Raw genomic sequence first — 20,516 nt, forward strand, 5'->3', positions numbered from 1 at the left:
GCATTCTGAGGACTGGTAGTACAGAGTACTCATTATAGGTTTCTCGGATAAGTTACTGTCTAATTAGTCTGACGATTTATTCTCCTGAGGAATTGTCGAAAGGGTTTGGATATCTTTTCTTCTGAACTTGAATAATATATAGAAAAATTAGCTCTGAGACACAACATTTGAAGCATATAAGCTAGAAGGCAAAGATACCCATTACTTTACTAGCTCATATAAAAATATTAGATATTCAGGGAGTAAAATTAGTTTGAGATATGTATCAGTACGGAAAAAACAACAGTCTATCTTTTGTTCCACCCAAGTACAATTGGAACTATTTAAATTATTTTGCGTAAAAACTCAGCGGGATTTTTATAGCAATTGCTACCGATGATCATTTTGGAAGTTTGTAACCGAGCTGTAGAAGAAATTCTAGTCACCAGATTTGAACAAGCAAAGGAGGAGTAAAATCACAGTTAACTTAAAGCTTTTACACGTTTAGATCCAGATATGATAAGATTGATTACACCGTTGCGGATTTCGATAGTATTGTTTACACCATAAGTAACCCAAATAATGATAAGAAAAAGATACTTGTCAGTATATTCATTAAATTCTTCCATGAATTGAACGAACATGGAGTAAATGAAGTAAGTAACTCACTTGAAAACTATTCATTATATGTTTATAAGTTCAAAATGACTGATTTTTTTGCATTTTTGATTTGTTAATGTTCGTCAAGAGATCGACTTTTGCGATACATTTTTCTGCCTTTGATTTCATATGTTCACCACTTATTCCGGTAATAAAAGTCTATTTTTTCGTCATGTCGGATGAAGGGTCTTGTCGTCGTTTTGTGATACGAAGTTATGCTGGGTATCCCTTTGAAATCAGTTTCCACCGATAATATCTATCTGACATTTCTTTAAGATTCTTATAATAGCTTATCAAGGAGGTTACATAATTTATCTGACACTTTCTGTAAGAACGTCACGCGTACTTTACCTTAATAGTAGGATTAGTTAATGATTTGTCACCTACAACTTTGTTGTATTGGTTGCAGGAAGGCAGATTTTAAGTGGTCAATTGCCTTTTTGTCTAGCTACAGTTTACCGGACGTTTGAAAGTCATGAATTTTCTTAGGCAACGTAGTGGTCTGAACATTTTACGTTTAAAACTAAGACTACAGAGTAGTGGCATAAAGAAACCCTTCGGTAGATTGAGACGTGCGCATTGTAAGCTGAAGTGTCATGGAGTCTTCAGGAACAAATTTTCAATTGTAAGACCTCAGTTAATCTCACTGCTAATACTGAACCACCATCCTTAAAAATCTCAGGAGTAAACCTGTCAGGGCCTGCTGCTCTTCCTCGCTTCAGATTTCCTATGGCTTTTTCAACTTCGTAAAGAGTCGGAGGACCTACACTAACTTGCCATTCAGGTTGACTGGAGATCGTGGGAAATCGAAATGTGGCTGAAGACCAGTTGAATTGATCCCTAAAGTGTTCTGCCCATCGATCCAATCTCCTGGATTGAGAATGTATAATATGTCCATCTTTCTCTGAGTGTTTCGCTAACAGTCGGTTTCCTAATACCGGTTTCCTTAACAAGTCTGAACAATTGTCTGCTATTACCTATTGCCGCTGCCTTTTCCATCTCTCTTGCTTTCGCCACCCACCACTGTTCACGGTCATTGCGTAGACTTCTTGTCAGCTTGCGCTTAAGCTGACTCCGCTCCTCATTATGTTCAGAGCCAGGTGGAATGAGTTTCTGAGCATCTATCAGTGTGATTGATGCTGCTGAGATCCAGTGTTGCTCCCTAACCTTACGGGTTACCTTACTAGCAGATATCACTGTTATTTCCACAGCTTTTCGGATATCATTCCATGCTGCCTCGGGGTGAGCATCACATACATGGCTGCCTAACTGTTTTCCTAGTTGTTCCCGAAATATACTCTTAGCGTGACTATCATTAAGTAGGACCCTAAGAGGTTTACTGGCAGTGTCTTTCCTACGTCCAGTAAGACGCAGACAAATACGCACTCGTGCTAGAGCATGATCTGAATCTAGGCATGTGCTCCAGAATGAGCGACAGTCTTCTATCGAGCCCCTCCATCGGTGGCTGATAGCGATGTGATCTATTTGGGTCCAACGTTGGGACGAATTAGGGGGTCGCCATGTCAAAACATGTTTTCCCTTATGCTTAAAGTTAGTATTTGCAAGGAACAGGCGGTTATCTGAGCATAGCTGCAACAAACGGTCGCCATTATCTGTTCTTTGAGCCACGATGCTATAAGATCCACCCAGGTGTCTTTCCCTATCGCTTAGTTTACCTACTTGAGCATTAAAGTCACCGGCCATTATTACTACATCCGAGCGCCTGGCTTTTCGGAGAAGGTCGGAGAGCTTTCTGTAAAACTCATCTTTTACATCCTCTGTGCTGCAGTCAGTGGGAGAATAGGCAGAGACGACGAAGAGGCAACGACGAGTGTCCCTATCTTTTCGGATCATTATTGTTCCGTTCAGTCGGACAGCGCACAAACGACTGTTTACTGGGATCCAGTCTAAGAGAGCTAGTTCTGCCCTAGGACTCAACGCCATACCTACGCCGGCGAGGCCACGGGAAGCAGAATCAGGGCTTCCAGATACACGAAGTGTGAATCGAGTCGGTTCTTTATTTTGGCATGGTGAGGTCAAGTGAATGACGCTACTAGGATCCTGTATGCGCGTTTCGGAGACGCAGCACACATCGATGGCGCGGGATTCTAAAGTCTTAGCTAGGGAAGCCTGCTGTCCTACTTGTCACAGTGTTCGGACGTTAAAAGCTCCTATGTGTAGTTTAGAGCGTGGTTTCAGGAGACCAGGAATACCGTTCCGCGTACTTGAATCATTTGCCCTAGCGGTGCGAGGTGATAAAGAGACGTGAGGAGGGTTAGTCATGGAGATAAGAGAGGTATTAGGAGGTGTAGGAAGGATTTGAATGTGACCAACTTGGTCTCGTGTGCCTTTACGGGTATGAGGGCTGGTGTCACTTCCCGGCTGCCCACGCCGTGGAAGGGTATTTCTTGAGGAACCTGAAAAGGAAATTGGATTATTGTTAGTCTTAAAGACCTGGGAGCGTGACCGCAGAGCCCAAGGGACAACTGCTTGAGGCTGGTCGCGCACGGCCTTTTCGTGGAAGGTTCTTAATGTGTTAGCTCCGTTCTTCAAAGGGCCTTACCGCCGGAGACGGAAATCCGTGAGGTAAGGTGAGGTGCGACATTTTTAGGGTCGACCTTTTCTAACCCCACCCCTCCTTGTGGGAAGGCAGCATCGCTCTAAATGCTGGTTGTCTGAGGGAAACACCTTACTGCTGTCACACCTCTCTACAGTCAGCAGTACGACTTCGCCCTCAGACCTTGAGTTGCTGCTTTTAGTCTTACCGTTCACCAATCGACCTGCCTGGCATGGTAGAACCTACAGGAACATATGTTCCAGCCAATATAGCTCGGTTGGGTCATCACGATAGGCAAGCCCGACCACCACGTCAAGGTAGCAGCTTCGGTCCAGCTTATGGCGAACTGTCATCAGAATTGATTACCTCAAGTGGTGTTCGTCAGGGCTGCCCACTCTCTCCATTCTTGTTCAACTTTGTCTTCGACGTACTTTTAGAGATAACACTTTCCTCGTCTAAATTTCCAGGGGTTGAACTTCTACCGGGAGGTTCACTTGTTGACTTAGAATATGCAGATGACATAGTTTTATTTGGTGAAGACGCTGACAAAATGCAGAGTCTTCTGACCACTCTAAGCAACAATGCAAGCATGTTCGGGATGCGATTCTCCCCCTCGAAATGTAAAATGTTGCTTCAGGATTGGGTTGCATTGACACCCGAACTAATGATAGGGAGTGAAGTAATTGAGCGTGTCGATCGCTTCACGTATCTTGGAAGTCTCATCAGCCCTTGTGGTCTGGTGTGTGACGAAATCTCAGCACGGATACAGAAGGCTCGACTAGCCTTTACCAACTTGCGTCATTTATGGCGTAGGCGAGATATCCGTCTATCAACCAAAGGACGGGTTTACTGCGCAGCAGTTCGTTCCGTCCTACTTTATGGCAGTGAAACATGGCTGGTAAGAGTAGAGGATATTCGTAGGTTACTAGTATTTGATCATAGGTGTCTTCGAAATATTGCTCGTATATCCTGGGACTATCGAGTAAGTAACGCAGTTGTTAGGAAACGGGTACTAGGTAAGGATGGCAAATCATTGATGACGTAGTGAAACTTCATCAGTTGAGATGGCTTGGACACGTGTTACGTATGCCCAACGACCGACTGCCTCGACGTGCGATGTTCAGTGGTATAGGAGTGGGTTGGAAGAAAGCTAGGGGCGGCCAGACCAAAACATGGCACAAGTCCATGAAGTCACTGACAAGTGGACTGAGTCATGTCGGTAGGTGTAGACTACCTGGTTGGGGACCGCGAGATGATAGCAACCGATGGTTAGAGACCCTGAATGACATGGCTCAAAATCGTTTGCAATGGCGCAGGCGCATCCACTCTCTGTGTCCTCCCAAATTCTAATCTTCTGAATTCTTGTCTCTTCAAATTTGTTTCACTGGATTATACTCCTTGAATAATATCTTCAAACCCCAATGTTTCCGATTACTGTTTATACTCTTATTACCTCTACCACTACGGGATTTGAATCGACCACTGCATCTCTGTGCTAATGTGGTGTGGCAACTCGAACTGATGTACGTACGTACGAAGTTCTACGTTGTTACTGACTGACTGACACATAGCACTTCAGATCACTGTTTACACCTCTCTGTTTCTTTTATTATTATTATTGTTATTATTATTATTACTATTGTTATTATTATTATTATTATTATTTTAACATATAGATATTGGTACAGGGAGACACCAAATACACTTGTGATTCTTAATACATAAGAGGTATTTTTCTAGTCATCTTATAGACCTCTGTCGTCATCGTCATCATTTATTATAGCCCTTTGTAGGTTATATATTTTCAGCATAGCATTTATCGGTCTTATAACAAGTAATGGTATGCTTTGTTTCAATCTTGACCGTCTTTTCTCAAGGTATTGGCTCGTGAGTATGGTGATTTTCTCTCTTCAGCAGAGCCCAATCAGAGTGTAACCTTATGCATAGATTTGGAAAAACTACCTCCAGATCATAATCAGTTAGCTCATAAATGTGGTCTTCTAAAAAGATATTGTATGGCAGCTGTTTTTGAGAAGTTTTTCGAATATCAAATTAAATCTAACGTGGATTCGGGTTCTAAGAGGGCGGTAATACATTATAGAGACGATGAGACAATGTAAGTTATTCTATTGGATGTGTCTGTTTTTGCTAACTAAGGGAGTGGGTAGTATGTCTAGTGTTTTTCCTAATTGCTTATGATAATCAAAGCCTTTTATTGTTTTGCAGCAAAAAATTTAGTTATAATTGTGTTTAGCTTAAATTCGTTGACCTGACACTCCGTACTCTTGTGTAAGTTGTTATACTTGTGCTTGGATGTATGAGGGCTAGTGACACTGGACAGCTTTCCAAAGTAAAAAAGAGGGTGAATCTCACCGTTTAAACATGTAACGTACTGGTTATAATCCTAGTCTTTTCAACCACTAACCCAGCCGCCCCTATTTTTCCAGGTAACACGGTTATATGCACTAAAGTTACATGTTTTCTTTATTTATTTATTGTTCATCTTTTTCCCAATAGGTATGTACAAGCATTAGCTGATCGAGTTACAGTTATCTTTAGTACAACATTTAAAGATCCAGACGATTTGTTAATTGGAAAAGTTTTTATGCAAGTATGTGTAAATCTGTTTGGTATTTATTTTTTTTCTTTTCAGTTCATTAGTTTTACTTTGTACTAAAATGTTGGGGAGTAGTAGCTTTTAAAAATAAAATTTCACCAACAAATTTATTCTTAGTAATATTGGTTATATGTAGTGGTAATAGTATTTGGTAGATGGAATCTAGTCGGTAAGTATTCTTCTAGACTTATGGAATAAAGGAATTTACTACATCAGTGTATGAAGGTAAATACTATCTCAACTACATTGAAAAGTGAAGCATAAAAACCGTAGTTTAAATGTGACATGAGACTAGATAATCAAAAGTATGAGGTAATTTATACTAAGCTGCGAATTCAGAGAAAGGTAGAGATTAAATATAACCGAATCATTGCTATCAGTGTTAGCTATGTCATTAGCTATATAAATAGAATTCAGCGAGGAAAGTTTTCAATGAAATTATTTACTTAAGTTATACATTCGTATTTATAGTTGTATAGTAAATGTGTCTATGAACAATTGTCTACGAAAGGTACTCAATGTCTGTTGGCCGGATACACCATCAGCAACAGCCTATTGTGGGGTAGAACAAACCGGTTTACAGCTGAAGAGGAAGTTAAGACGCTGGAGGTAGATAGGATATACATTACAGAAATCACCAAACTGCCTCATGAGGCAAGCGCTAACTTGGAATCCCGAAGGAAAAGGAAAAGAGGAAGACCAAGGAACACACTGCATCGAAAATTGGAAGCAGACATAAAAAAATGAATAGCATCTGAAAAGAATTGCCCAGAACACAGTTCAATGGAGAGTGATGGTGGGAGACCTATACTCCTCCACAAGCGATAACAGGCATGCCTAAATATATGCCTATAGGAAGACAGAAAAGAATAATAATAACTAATTATGGTTTAAAATTACAAAACACTCATTTTTTGAAAAGCAACTAAGACATACTGCAGAAGGAAATTAGGGCAAAGGAAGGATAATAGGTTGGACATATCGTTTTCGTCGAAAAAAAATTTTCTTTGCGAATTCTCTTTATTTTTATTTAGTGACACGATATTTTATTTTAATTAATTAACTATATCTTTAAGGATAAATAAGTGAGGATAGTCTTCCAAATTCTGACCAATCATACATCTGTACCTAGTATCATGATCCATTTCTGAAGCTACTGACCAGAAATACAATAGGTTCAATACATAACATTAAAATGGCGGTGATTTCTAGTAAAAATCTATTTATAATTAAACTTAGATGACCTTTTTTGACTTCAGTTTATAAATTATGTATTGAGATGCTTTTTAAACTGTTTGGATTTTTATATTCAAATATGTACATCACAGGAGTTCACTGAGGTAAGAAGACGTCTTGATCGAGCACCTCAAGTATTGTATTCTCATCGCGTTCCACCAAAAGAATTACAGGGAACTGATGCAGTTATCAGTGACTCAGTTGCGTACATTACTTTTGGTAAGTCGGTCAGGTTATTTGTCTTCTACGTTCATAGTCTAGTTGTAATTCTGCTTTATAAATTATTATCCTATGTTGACTGGTATAGGAAGGAGTAGACTGTGAGAAAAGCTTAGGGATAGCAAACCGAGACATGTTATCGGTCCACGATATTATTGGCTGTTGGATTAAGGCATGTTATTAGTTGCAAAGTACCTGGTCAGTGTCCTCGGGATTATAGTAACCAATAGTTAAAGAGGTTAAGTGACATAGTTCAGACTCATTCACAACAGTTCAATGATGCATTCACTCTTCTCTTTGATCATAAGTTCAAAAACAACCTTACAACTTTTATTCCCAAAATTCATGGTTTCATCTCGAGTCAAACTGTCTATACCTAATATTTTCTACTATCAATAATACTGTTACTACTTCTACTATAGCCATTTGTCTTGAAATGATTTTATCTCTTTGTGTGCTAATATGGTGCGTAAACTTGAACCAGTGTAATTTTGTATCAGGTTCTACGTTTCTTATAACTAACTGAATGAAATTTTATGATGATGATGATGGTAGTAGTAGTAGTTCACCATCAAACTATAACTTTTACAATTTGTACATACTGAACGTGTATTATTTTGTTTATGTGTGCATAATTAGTAAATGAATTAATTACAAATCAATAATTTAGTAACAATTCATAGTTTGTAGGTATTTTTTTCAAGGTTAATATTCACTATAAATATTATTATCATTTCATAGGTACAACTGTTTTTTAGAAATCGAAATTGATTCTGGTTGAAAACTAGTTAATAGTAAATTTTCCGTCTTTCAATACACATTTATATATGCCCTGGTACGGCCGAGAGTGGGAAGAGTCTGCTCTTCCTCTCGAAATGCTCTCACATGGCCACGCGTATATAGCCTCTGTCAGGGAAGTCCTACTCACTGCCTTCTCGTGGCGGGGGTGTTGTTTACGAAAATGAGAGGACGAAAAGCGAATGTCCGGCGCTTTAACCGGATTCCAAATCAATGGTGCACATGGGCTCCAGTATCCTGCGGGAACAAATGACGTATGAACCAATCGTTGGTCACCGACTTTCATAGGACTGCATCTCCTCTTGATGCTCCACTGCCTTGTGGATCAGACCTTCTGGTCGAAGGCTCGGGGAGTGGTCCCATAAGAAAACCACCTACTTCGGTTTGGGCACCCGGGCAGTATCACAACCCTCACACATATCGAATGAGATTTGTGTGTCGCATATGTATTTGGTGCCTCCTTGTACCAATATCTATGTGTTAAAATAAAATAAAATAAATATATGTATATATGCATGAGAATTGTATTTTCAGTATGGGGTTGTGACGATTATTGAATCCCAAATTAAATCACGAACTGACCTAAGTTGAACCATTATTGAAAACCTGGAAGCACTGGATACCCCTTTTTCTTCCCAGTATAGTTCTCTGAATGTTGGTTATTTATTTACTCTGATGAAGTGGTTTACATTAAGTCACAAAACGTCAGATACATATTTTTTCTACTCATTGGGATATAACAAAAATATATTTATTGATAACTTTATACCCAATGATCAGTTTATTTGAAACTATCAAGTTCAACCTTGGTATGGATACCTATGAGTTACAGATAGTCTACCGCAAAAACCACTAGTACTATGAAGTTGTGTACACCCTAGAATGAACATTTAGTAGTTCATGTTTTACAAAAAAATGAAACATCATATAAACAGTATTTATGTTAATGATACTTCTAATACTTAAAGACTTGATACTGACTTATTAACCATTCGCCAATTCCGTAGTATCTCTTACATTCGAAATCCGAACTAAAGATTAAAGGCCGGGGATTATGAAAAAGTTTTACACTGAAGGCTGATTTAAGTTTTGGTCGGGCGTGATAGTCTAGAAGCTTCAGGAGACATTCTAGATTTGGTAACAAAGTCAGCTATTGATCAATCAAGAACTTTAAGAAATGTTTGTTGGACGCTAATTGGACGAAATGTTTTCAGCCTTTTTCCAGCTTTTAAGGAATTTTTGAGGGCTCTCAACAGTCAGTAAAAATATTGAGTTCGTTTTTAAAATTAAAAAGTACATATTGTCAGTATATAGTTGTGGAGATTGTTGAATTTGAATGAAATCACGAACCGACCTAAGCTATACAACCATTGAGAACTTGGAAGTACTGGACGACTGTTCCGTTCTAGTGAAGGACTCCTCTTTGTATCGGTTCCTGAGTTCAGTAAGACTGAACATTCTCCAAAACCTCATACTGAAAGTTATCATTTGCTTACTTCTGACTCCAGTGGAGTTCAACTGTATCGGGTGTAAGGAAGGTAGCTAATGAAGACGATGAAAGACGGTCGCGCGACATCGTCAATCGACTGAATTTGGACTTGTTTCATTGAATCCTTGTGCTTAGTGGTCTAGAGGTGAGGTGTTCTTGTGCAATACCGAAAGTCCCGGGTTTGATTCCCAGTTTTGAGGTTTTGGATACGCACTGCTCAAGTCTCGTATACTAGGACGAAATGGCCGTAAAGTGACCCCAAGTTTTCGATGATTATCTGACTTAGATCGTTTCATGGTTTCAGTAATATTTTTATGTAGTCTTCAAAATGAAAAAAGCATACTTATCATGTCATTTTTTAAAATATTATTCACCGATAGATGCATTCCTGGGCGTTTGCATCATTTTCAGTAATCAAGTGTGTGGCGCATATATATTTGGTGCCCTCTTGTACCAATATTTATGTGTTCAAATAAATAAAAAAATCAGTAATCAAGTATAGGTTTGTACATTGGAGCTTTTAGGGCTACAAATACTATTCAGCTTTTCAGACTGTCATAAAATCGGTGAATGACTCAACTTTGGAAGCTTGTGTTTCTAAATTACTAAGATGCCGCTTGTTGTAATATACTTACTGGTATACATGAATTGGGAAAGCATCCATTTTATGATTCCTCTCTATATTTTTGATATTGATAATAGTCACTAGTTTTGCTTTTCCTGTTATATATATATTTCTAAATCCTAGTGCTTTTTCCGCGTCATTTATCCACTGAATCTGCGCGTAATTCTACCATCGATTTAATACAAACATTAAGAAACTATTTACACTACCATATTAAATGTTCCAAAGCTTATATGCAAATGCGTATGCGTGCTAAAACAGTGGAATTCTTGAAAGTACTCAACCGTGCCCATATTGAACATCCAACAAATACTGTGATTAATACCAATATTACGACTGCTTCTGGTGAACCCACGCCTATTTCACCATCAGTGAACAAAATCGGTGGTATACAAAGTGATAATATGTATGTTATTATGTTTTTTTGTCTTTGTTTGTGTCTATGTGTTTGTTTAAGTGCTAGATCAGTTTTTTTGTTTTTGTTAGGTCTCTAAAATACTAACAAAGATGTCTCTATGAATGAGGTTGTGACTGTTCATCGATTAGTAGTCGCTCAGTGGTGTAGTTACGGTTGAAGTATTTGACTTTAAACGCCAATAGGTGTTCAAAGCTTCGAACTCATCTTCACCTCATTTGATTTTGATAGTCAATTCCAATGTCAAATAGCCCTTGTGCAAACATCGTAGCTTAATGTCAACTACATAAACACTTATATTTGGCAAATAAATAAGTTACGTCACACATAGTTACTTTATTTACTGAGTAGTTTGAGAAGTTCTATATACTTAATCATTTATAACTCAGTTGTCTATACTTCCTAGGATATAAGACAAGGAGGTAGGGAGAGTCAGGACTAAAGGCTTAGCATGACCACTAGGCTGAGACATAGGATTGGACCATGAAGCAATTGACCGTTAGTGCAAATACGGTGTAAGTAAATGTTCAAGTTTCTTGATTCTACGGAGTTCTGAAGTAACCCTTACTCAATATTTGAAGGTTTTGTGCAATATGGATCCATCATCACTGTACTGATATTAGTTTTCCGCTTTTTCATAGTTTTCCTTTTTCTGATTCATCTCTTTCTGTGTTGATGTGATGTGGTGACTTCTTAAGCTTCAATATTTATATATTTGTGCTAGACTATGTATTGTTTACGTATGTGTTTACATAATGAATTGAATGAAATCACATTCAATTGCGACCAAGTGACTGGTCGGTTTTTGTATTCTTTGAATAAAAACATAAAAGGTTTTGCATTATATGCTCTCATCTAGGTTTCACATATTGTTTAATTGTGTGTAATTTAAAAACACAACAGTTGTCTAGCAATATTTCATATCTTTTTAATAGCTTTTCACACTATTCAACATCAAGGTCATTCCTGAGTACTTGATCTATAGGATTTGAGCAGTATTAAAATAGTAAACAAGTGTTAGGTTTGTCAATACTCAGAGTGATCAATAGATTGTAAATACCTTAGTCCTAAAGGAGGTCAGTCACAACCGGAATAGCTTAGTTATAACTCTCGAGATTATGAATCTGGGTGGTAAAAGTTCGGACCCTATAGGAAGCATAAAATCTGTTAAACGTGCAAACACGTTTTAGTGTGATGAGTTTGAACTAGTACAAAACCAGGTTTTTTGTTACAGGCTGCTTCCAATCACCTGAGTAACTTCATTTTTTGTGCTAAGTTTCATTTTGATTTAAATTTAAGCATAAAATATTGGAATAGCTGGTTAGTAGTTAAATGCTAGAAAACTTTGAAATGTACTTTATTTGACTGTTTAATACTGAAGGAATTCACCATTTATGCGTGTATTTATCAATTAAGCAACCAATTATTATTATTATCATTATTGTTATTATTACTATTATTAGTGTTTATTGATTAACACTGAAGTGGTATGTATAATAATCGTTAAGATAATTCTTGATTTAATTGTTCTGATGTGATATGGTTAATTAGTTCAACAAAATATATTTCTATGCCTAATCTAAGCATTCTGAACATCCAATTTCTAGGGTTAGTTAGTTGTGATGGTGAATGAAGTGTAGAATAGTTATCATATTTTTCGTTGTATATGTATATTTTTCTTAAATTTGGATAGTGGTTAACATTGCAGTTCAGAACTCGCGTTTAGATCTAGTTGAGACTTGTCACCTGGATATACATGCCATATCCAAGTTTTTGTGTACATTTCGTCTTACTTCTAATGTCAATGCACTATCCATTGAGCTATTAAGTCCAGTTAGTAGTCATTGTTTTATATAACAGGTATAAATTTCATTTGTAAGAGTTCGTTTTTACCCTTTTTTGAAACAAAAACAAGTGGATCCAGTGTAGAATATCAGCACTGAAATGCAAATACACTCATCTGACGTGTTCTATATAGGATGAACCATGAGCGTTGAATTTCACTATCAACCAATATTCAACTTATGCATAAATGTCAATATCTAGGCAGTCCGCTCACAATGTGCGTATATTATCAATAAAGACTGACTAATAAAGGGAAAACTCAAACCTTCACTGATATATATATATATATATATATATATATATATATATATATATATATATATATATATATATATATATATATATATATATATATATATATATATATATATATATACTATGGATATTTATTTCTTGATACTATCTTATTACATAATAAGAATAATATAGTTCATTTTTGTATTGTTCGTTTGAATCTACCCATTAATCAGTCTCTTATTGGCATATGTGCATAGTGTGCATATTGCCTTGATATAGCCTTAATTCACAAGCAATAATGAGACAATATGCATATGTGCCAATAAGAGACTGATCAATTGCAGTCCTAAACATCAATCGGAACATTCAAACAAACAATACCATATGATATGTATATACATATATATAATTTCTAATGATGAACTCACATTCAATTTCTTTCTTTCTCTCTCAGGGGTCGAACAATGCGTACAGGTTAATATTTTCAATCAATCAATCAATCAATTTATTGATTATAGGAGAAGAAAAAGTAAAAAGAAACATTCTATCACAACGTTAATTTCTTTTATTATTCTTTACTCTATTCACTTTGATATTTTATTATATTTTTTTAAAAAATATAGAAATATTCTTAATTGTTTATAATATCAATGATAGATAGATGTTCATTAATTAATTGAATATCGAAGAATAATTACAACGATATTTCAAAATAATAATAATAATAATCATGAATACTTTATTTTATTTATACAAATATTATGTACTTTTTCCAAGTTATTTTCTAATGATATAATATATGTGTCTATATTTTTGTTGCTATCTTCCCCACCCCCACTTCCTATTTTTTCTCTTTGATTACTTTGAATGTTTTACTGACTTTAATTGGTATTCCATCCGGGAGGGGGGACGTTCTCTCTCTCCCTTGTGCGCACTTGCTTGCTTGTTCGGTACTCTTTTTTTTTTGAAGAAAAAAAAAATCTTTTTGGCACATTCCTTCCAGTTGGTGATATTTTTTTATTGTTGTTGTTTCATTCTCTTCATTGATCATTCTATCATTGATATGGAACGAATATCTTGAGTAAGCAGTATGTGAAAGTTGATAAAAAAAACTGGAAGACAAAAAAAAAGTGAAACGTAAAGTACAACATACCTGTTATATTCTTTTTTTTCTCGGATTATTATTTGATAACTTCAATTCATTTGCTCGTTTCACACTGTATACCACCATCGTTTTCTTTCTATCGAGAAGAAATACATTCCTCTGATTGCTCATCATTCCTTCCTATAACAAGTATATATATATATATATATATATATATATATATATATATATATATTGAGAAATGGTTACAACTATTTTGTTTTTCTTAGTAATCCCATTTTGTTAAACATTACGTTGAATAATAGCTAAACAGGGATTAATTTTCAATTACTCAATTGAGTATAAATGTTAGAAGTTTCATTCCATACACACATCTATTTTAGCATTAGTTGTCAAGGCAATTAACTGTATCAATAGATGAATCTTCACATATACAACAAATAAAATAGTGCCTGAAACACAACCATCTATACACACTTATCGTTGGTGGTCATCCGGTGATGATAACGATATTAAAGTAAATGAATCTTGCCAATTGTATTATTTCTGTATAATCTTCATTCTTTGTTGTATTTTTTTTTGTTCTCAATAAATAACCATGACTTTTACTGTGTATGTGATTTTCTTGTTACTTTTGTTTTCTCTATATGAAAACTATTTTGTCTTTCTATCCATCTATCTATATAGATATATGCTGATTTGTTTTATCTATAATAAGGCTAGACTATATAGTTTGTCAACGACTAATATTAGTTTCTATTCTCTCTCTCTCTATCTTTACTAATATTATTGTAATCTCTGCCAATGTATATCTTTAGTGCCTTTTGTTTTCTATACTACTATTTATATGAAATGCATCAATTTGTTTTTATACAATTTTCTATGTATGTAGTTTGTTTGTTTGCTTTTGGTTCTCATTGGTGAATTCCCAGTATTCCTCTGTGACGTAATGCATAAGTCGGTGGTAAGAGTTAGTACATAGTTTCTTTAGTCAATCAAAAACAAAAAAAACAAAACAATCACTCTTTGTTTTATTGGAAAGGAAACAATAATATTATAAAAATCTAAACAGATTTCATATCATGAATCTCTCTGCAAATAAATGGAATATACATTATCCTTTATGTTGAATATCTTAAGAGTTCTCATATTGTTTCTAGTTAAGATTATTAGCTACAATAAAAGAAATGTTCTGTGAGGATTCGGCTAAATGGATTTCGTTCAAAAATCTGTGAGATCCTGTTTGATTAGTTCGTTCATAAAATGTGATGCCACTAAGTTAAGGTTTGTTTTATGATTAAGAGTCAGTCAGCTACAACATAGCACCAGGCACATATATGCATCGGTTCAAGTTGTCATACCACATTAGCACAGCAAGATGAACACCGGATTCATAGAAGTAGTTAATTCAGTGGTTGTAATGCATTAAAGAAAGATTGCATATAAGGATATAGTACAGGAAGAAAGAATTAATTCGTAGAAAGAAAGATATGAAGGGATTTGAATCTCATAGATTAAGGGAAGACAAAGAGTGTGTACACCTACGCCATTGTGATCGATTCTGAGCCATGTCACCCAGAGTCTCCAACTATCGGTTACGATAGTGACGCTGGCACCAACCAAGTAGTTTGCATATACCAACATGGCTCAGACCAGAAGTTAGTGACTTCAAGCACTGATGCGCAACCGGATGTAGAGATAGTGTTGATTTGGCCGTTACAGACAATTGAGAGATAGTTGGGTATTTGATGTATTCAACACTATCATTTCTTATCCTATGGTGGCTAAGAATTTTTTTGTCATAAAAAAGTATTTTTACTGCCCACCATACGTGACGTTTGAATTCAACGCAAAATCATGTTGTCGATCGTGATCAGCTCGCCCTATATCTTAATTCTACCACAGTTATTTTAAACTTATCCATAGATTTCTAGATAGGAAATGTGAAAGAGTATAGTACATACGGACTAGTTTGAATGGTTCTCAAAATAACTGCATAAATTTGAAGCCAGTTTGCAACCAATCAACAGAGAGTTCTTCTGAATCAAAAGTAAAGTGATGAAACTAGTTGAATAATATTTAAGTTCATTGATTGTTTAGAGCATATTATCGGTTTTCTGATCTTAAGTTTGTAGGAATATAACTAAATAACCTCAACATGTACTACAAACACTTTATTAATAAGTTTACTGAAAAAGAAAGTGAAATAGAATTCTGACTATTGGGTCAGGGTCAATGCGGATTACGCTAGTTTATCCATTTACACCCAATCTGTGTTAATATATATATATCGGTAATATACTATAAGCTTCTTTCATAAACAGTATAGCACCGTTAACACAGTGGGCCAATCAAAAGTGACTAAATGAGAAGACGACTCTGCACTAATCATAACTCTGCTAATGACAGATGCATGTGATCAATAATGTATAAATGAATGTTCATGCATGTGAACCGGATTAGCCCAATAAGTTCTCACTCTGAGTCTCCTCATTGAGTAACCAGTTGACAATTTTCGTATAGGAAGTACGTATCAGTATCCGTTGTTGAGATGGAGAAGATTTCTAGCTCAGGTGGACATCGTGCGTCATAGCAACTCTATATTCCGTTACTCGAGTTTATTGAGATATATGTTCCTAACCAATATTGATTCTGATTTTGGTAGATTTGTTATGTTTAAGATATACTAGACAGTGAAGACTGTAACACCTATCCTATGAAGGTGAGAAATCAACTTGTAGAAAAAATCAGTAACTCTTTCTTAACTATCACGTGAACTGTAGATTTTCTTAATGACTATAAAAAATAGTCAACATACTAACTTGGAGATTTGATATTGTTTTCTAAAAAAAATCAGTAGCGATGACTTAGATTTTGGTCAATCTGTAACACGGATGCAAATTTTTAACATTTCTGTTATGTTCAGAAGGGGTTTTGTTGAATCATCAGTCAGTTGAAGCTAGACCACCATGGAAAACCTGGAAGCACTGGATGGCTGTTTCGTCTTAGTATGGGACTCCTCGGCAGTGCGCATTCATGATCCCGTCCCCTGCCAGATTCGAACTCAGGACCCACCATTCTCGCACGCGAGCGTTTAACAATTAGACTACTGAGCCGGCATCCAACGGTGTTAATGTCTAACTTCAACCAATCCACGAAGTTGCGCCACCGTACACCATTGTCTTCAGTGAGCTGACATCTCACAACAGACCTAGTTGAACTCCACTAGTCACGGCTTCTCACTAGAACTCCAGAAGTATCTCTTGAAGTCAGTAAACAGTGAGCAGATGCTTATTATCAGAAGGGGTTTTGTGGAGATTTTTAGTGTCTCCATGGTGGTCTAGCTTCAATTGACTCATGATTTCAACTATTGAAATTTCTGTTATGTGTTTCTTTAGTCTTTAACTAGTAAATTTATATTACTATTAGTATAGTTTTCTTTCTGTTACATAGTTGGATGTTGCTCATATAATCAATACAAAATCGTGTCTCAGGCTTTGTGACTATACTTTAAGTGCAAACTCTATGGAGATTATCAAGTTTCCAAAACTGAAATAGGTAGATTAGAGTTGCAACCTAGTGATTAATAGTTGAGAACTCTATTTACTGTGCTATCTCTCTATGTTTTAATGTACAGCATTGGAATTTATAACAGAATTCATTTTATTACACTTGAGTACAAAAATTCATGATTAAACCACATATTGTATACACATTAGTATTGATTCACGATAAATTATTGTTCATTGTAGTGACTATAAGGTCAAATGCATAATAATTTTTGTGTTAGTTTTGTACGTGAGTAAAATTCTTCAAAGAGATAACTATACTGTTAGAATAGATTATGAACAGGTCACAATAATATAAGAGAGAAATATTCATCAAGATAAAAGGTAAATATCTTTTATTCGCACTTGGAATGCGGAATTATCGTTTATTTACACTTCTGAATGATTTGAGAACGCTTTACATTTGGTTCAATGGAAATGAAACTGTTATAGTCAAGACTAAGAACTATGAAAGTTTAGAGAAATAATTCATAAGAAATTATTGTTCTATACAGACTCGCATAATCGACAGCCACTTGTAGTAATTTCTATATCACTTTATGGTTGACATTGATAAAAAGTAAACATTGGATAATGTATCTGTTTTGCACGAATTAGTGTTTCAATAAGAACATTGTGTGAAATGAAATATACCCTTAGATTGGTGTAGCTTCTTGACAATCAGTAAATCTCTCTTCAGACGTTCAATTTTTTTTTATTTTCACTTATATGCGGCTGTCATCGTTGAAGTGTCTTTGCGAAACAGTCTTTTTGACTTATATAATCAAGTGTAGATAAAATTTATAACGATCAGTGAACTTGTTTTTTCCTACACACAAAAGTTCACATTAGAGTCAACGTTACCATCTACAAAGCAACGTTGCACATACCTGATGCACTATTGTTATGTCCGAAGATTAAATTATGGGTAACTCCCCGGAACAATTTATGGACTGTTATTATATATATTTATATTCCTTTTGTCATAAACCTTCATTTGACCTATTGACTACTAGTATACAATTTATTATTTTCAAGTTATTCCTAATTTATTAGTTACAGTCTCTCACATTCACAGCCACTTTCGGATTGATCTTGTATAATTATTATTTTTCATTTTATGGTATGATGCAGTCTGGATTGCTTGTATATTAACTACATAATCTGAAATATATTATTCATACAGTAGAGGCTGAGATCGTGTTCTGGATTAAACGGGCAGGGCCAGGCGAGAAGGGACAATACGGATTCTGAGTTGACGCAAGGTAGCTAGTACTGATTGACGTGTCATTGGTTTAGCATAGGAACAAGGTCATATAAGTCGGTATTCTGTCACGTGACAATCGACAGGGGCAAAAGACATAACGCTATAGTAATCGAGTATGTAGTATCATGACGAGAGAACTGAGCAACCATTGGTTCCCATCTGACACTTATTTGTATCATTGACCTGCCATTTATCTGATCAATAACTTGATCATACTACTCTAGTAGAGTAATTCATAATTAAATGGCAATCACGTAATGAGTAGTTTCGTTTTATAAAACATGTCACTTAGAATTTCGTGGTAGATTATTTGTTTTGAAGAGAATATTACTTCAGTCAATTCAATAGTCAGTGTGATGTATGCTACTTATGTTGACAGATATATGTAGTATGTAACACCAATCTGAAGTAGAATGTCTGGTAGCAGAAGATTGAGAAGATCGAATTGAAGAAAACAGAGAGTATTTGTAATAAAAACAGGAATGTAAGAACGATGAATTCTTTAATAGACAACTGATGGAAGATGTGCAGAAGAAGTATTTAATGTATGGTTTTCATAACTTACGAGGACATTGTAATTTTGCACCAAACAACAAACTGATTCTCCCTACCTCAGTCCTCGTTCACTACAATGGCAATTAATTAGACTAATAATTATAACATGTAATGAATACATAATGAACAGATATAGTCAATTTAGGTTACATCGATGGGTATCTTTCGAAGTCGCCAGACAAGCACAGCGACAAGAGGGAAGATTAAAAATGAACTTTAAGAAGCATCCCACGATAAATAATTATATTTTTTATTCTCCATGTTGAAGTAATTATAAACTTTCATTTGAATACATTAACTGTTGATAGTGAATTTACTGATCAAAAATTATCGTTTTATATCATCACTGCGCCTGTAACCCTTCTAGGGTTACTTCCTATCCCAAAATTGAATAAAGAAAGGTATGGTGTTAACAATTCCATTCCACAGAAAATAAAAACCCAGACTATAGAACACGTGCCAAGAATTGGAAGGAGAAATCAAACGAATGAATAGCATTTGGCAACAACCAGAAAAGGAAGCCTAGGACAGAATTGTCCTAAGGATGGTAATTGTAAGATCAGTTTTATATCATAACTAATTTAGTTATGTACAAATTACAGTTTTTTGTATTGGTAGAATGTTTTCGAACCATAATAACTAGTAAAAATATAAGAAAGTAATTTGGTGAATAGTTCTAGTATTCTAATGGATTATTAAGAATCATAGAAACTATTGTATGAATCAAATAAGATGTTAAGATATTTTGGACTATATTGTATGGATTATTGATTTTATTAGCGTAAAAATGACCTTATCATTTGTTATATCCTAGTGAAGATCAAATTACGAGTAACTTCTGAGAGCTATTAATGGACTAATATTATCTGTGTATTCTTATGGTATAACTATTCAGTAACTAGACTGTGTATATCTATATTCCTCCTATTATAAGCTTTATTTTGACCTATGGATTATTAATGTACGATTTACTGTTGTTAAGTTATACTGTTATTTGATTACCGTCTCCAATGTTCACAGCCACTTTTTGGCTTTATTGTGTATAAATGTTATTTCCTATTTTATAGTGCGATGCGGTTTGTTTGGCTGATATATAAACCAAGTATGTTTGAAATAAATGATTCGCATAGTGGAAGCTGTTATTGACGCTCTAGACTCAATCGGAAGGCCTAGGAGGAAAAGGGATCAATAAAGACGCTAGGCTGCTCATACCGACCGAACGTCATTGGTTTAGTACAGTCATTCAATAACAACGTTGAACTTCGTATATACGTACATCAGTGCGAATTGCCATACCACATTAGCACAGAGATACAGTTGTCGATTCAAATCCCGTAGTGGTAGAGGTAGTAAGAGTATAAGCA

At 35.5% G+C, this 20,516-nt stretch overlaps 1 protein-coding gene across 2 annotated transcripts; it reads left to right on the forward strand.

The window, feature by feature from the left end:
* Positions 1 to 339: 339 nt before the first annotated feature.
* On the forward strand, positions 340 to 14,900 carry ARPC2_1 (Actin- protein 2/3 complex subunit 2; the record flags this gene model as incomplete). 2 transcript variants are annotated; one of them, XM_012936798.2, is made up of 7 exons in its annotated part: positions 376 to 449; positions 488 to 635; positions 5,074 to 5,312; positions 5,714 to 5,807; positions 7,142 to 7,268; positions 10,304 to 10,586; positions 13,132 to 14,900. In XM_012936798.2, 7 exons carry the CDS (start codon positions 376 to 378, stop codon positions 13,154 to 13,156), a joined length of 990 nt encoding a protein of 329 aa, XP_012792252.1. In that variant the 3' UTR covers positions 13,157 to 14,900. The 2 variants fall into 2 exon arrangements, with proteins under 2 accessions (XP_051064282.1, XP_012792252.1); XM_051217854.1 differs by lacking the exons at positions 5,074 to 5,312; positions 13,132 to 14,900 and having other exon boundaries at positions 340 to 635; positions 10,304 to 12,055.
* Between the last annotated feature and the right edge of the window lie 5,616 nt (positions 14,901 to 20,516).

This window comes from Schistosoma haematobium, chromosome 7 (genome assembly GCF_000699445.3).
Source record: "Schistosoma haematobium chromosome 7, whole genome shotgun sequence".
In the NCBI taxonomy this organism is placed as follows: domain Eukaryota; kingdom Metazoa; phylum Platyhelminthes; class Trematoda; order Strigeidida; family Schistosomatidae; genus Schistosoma; species Schistosoma haematobium.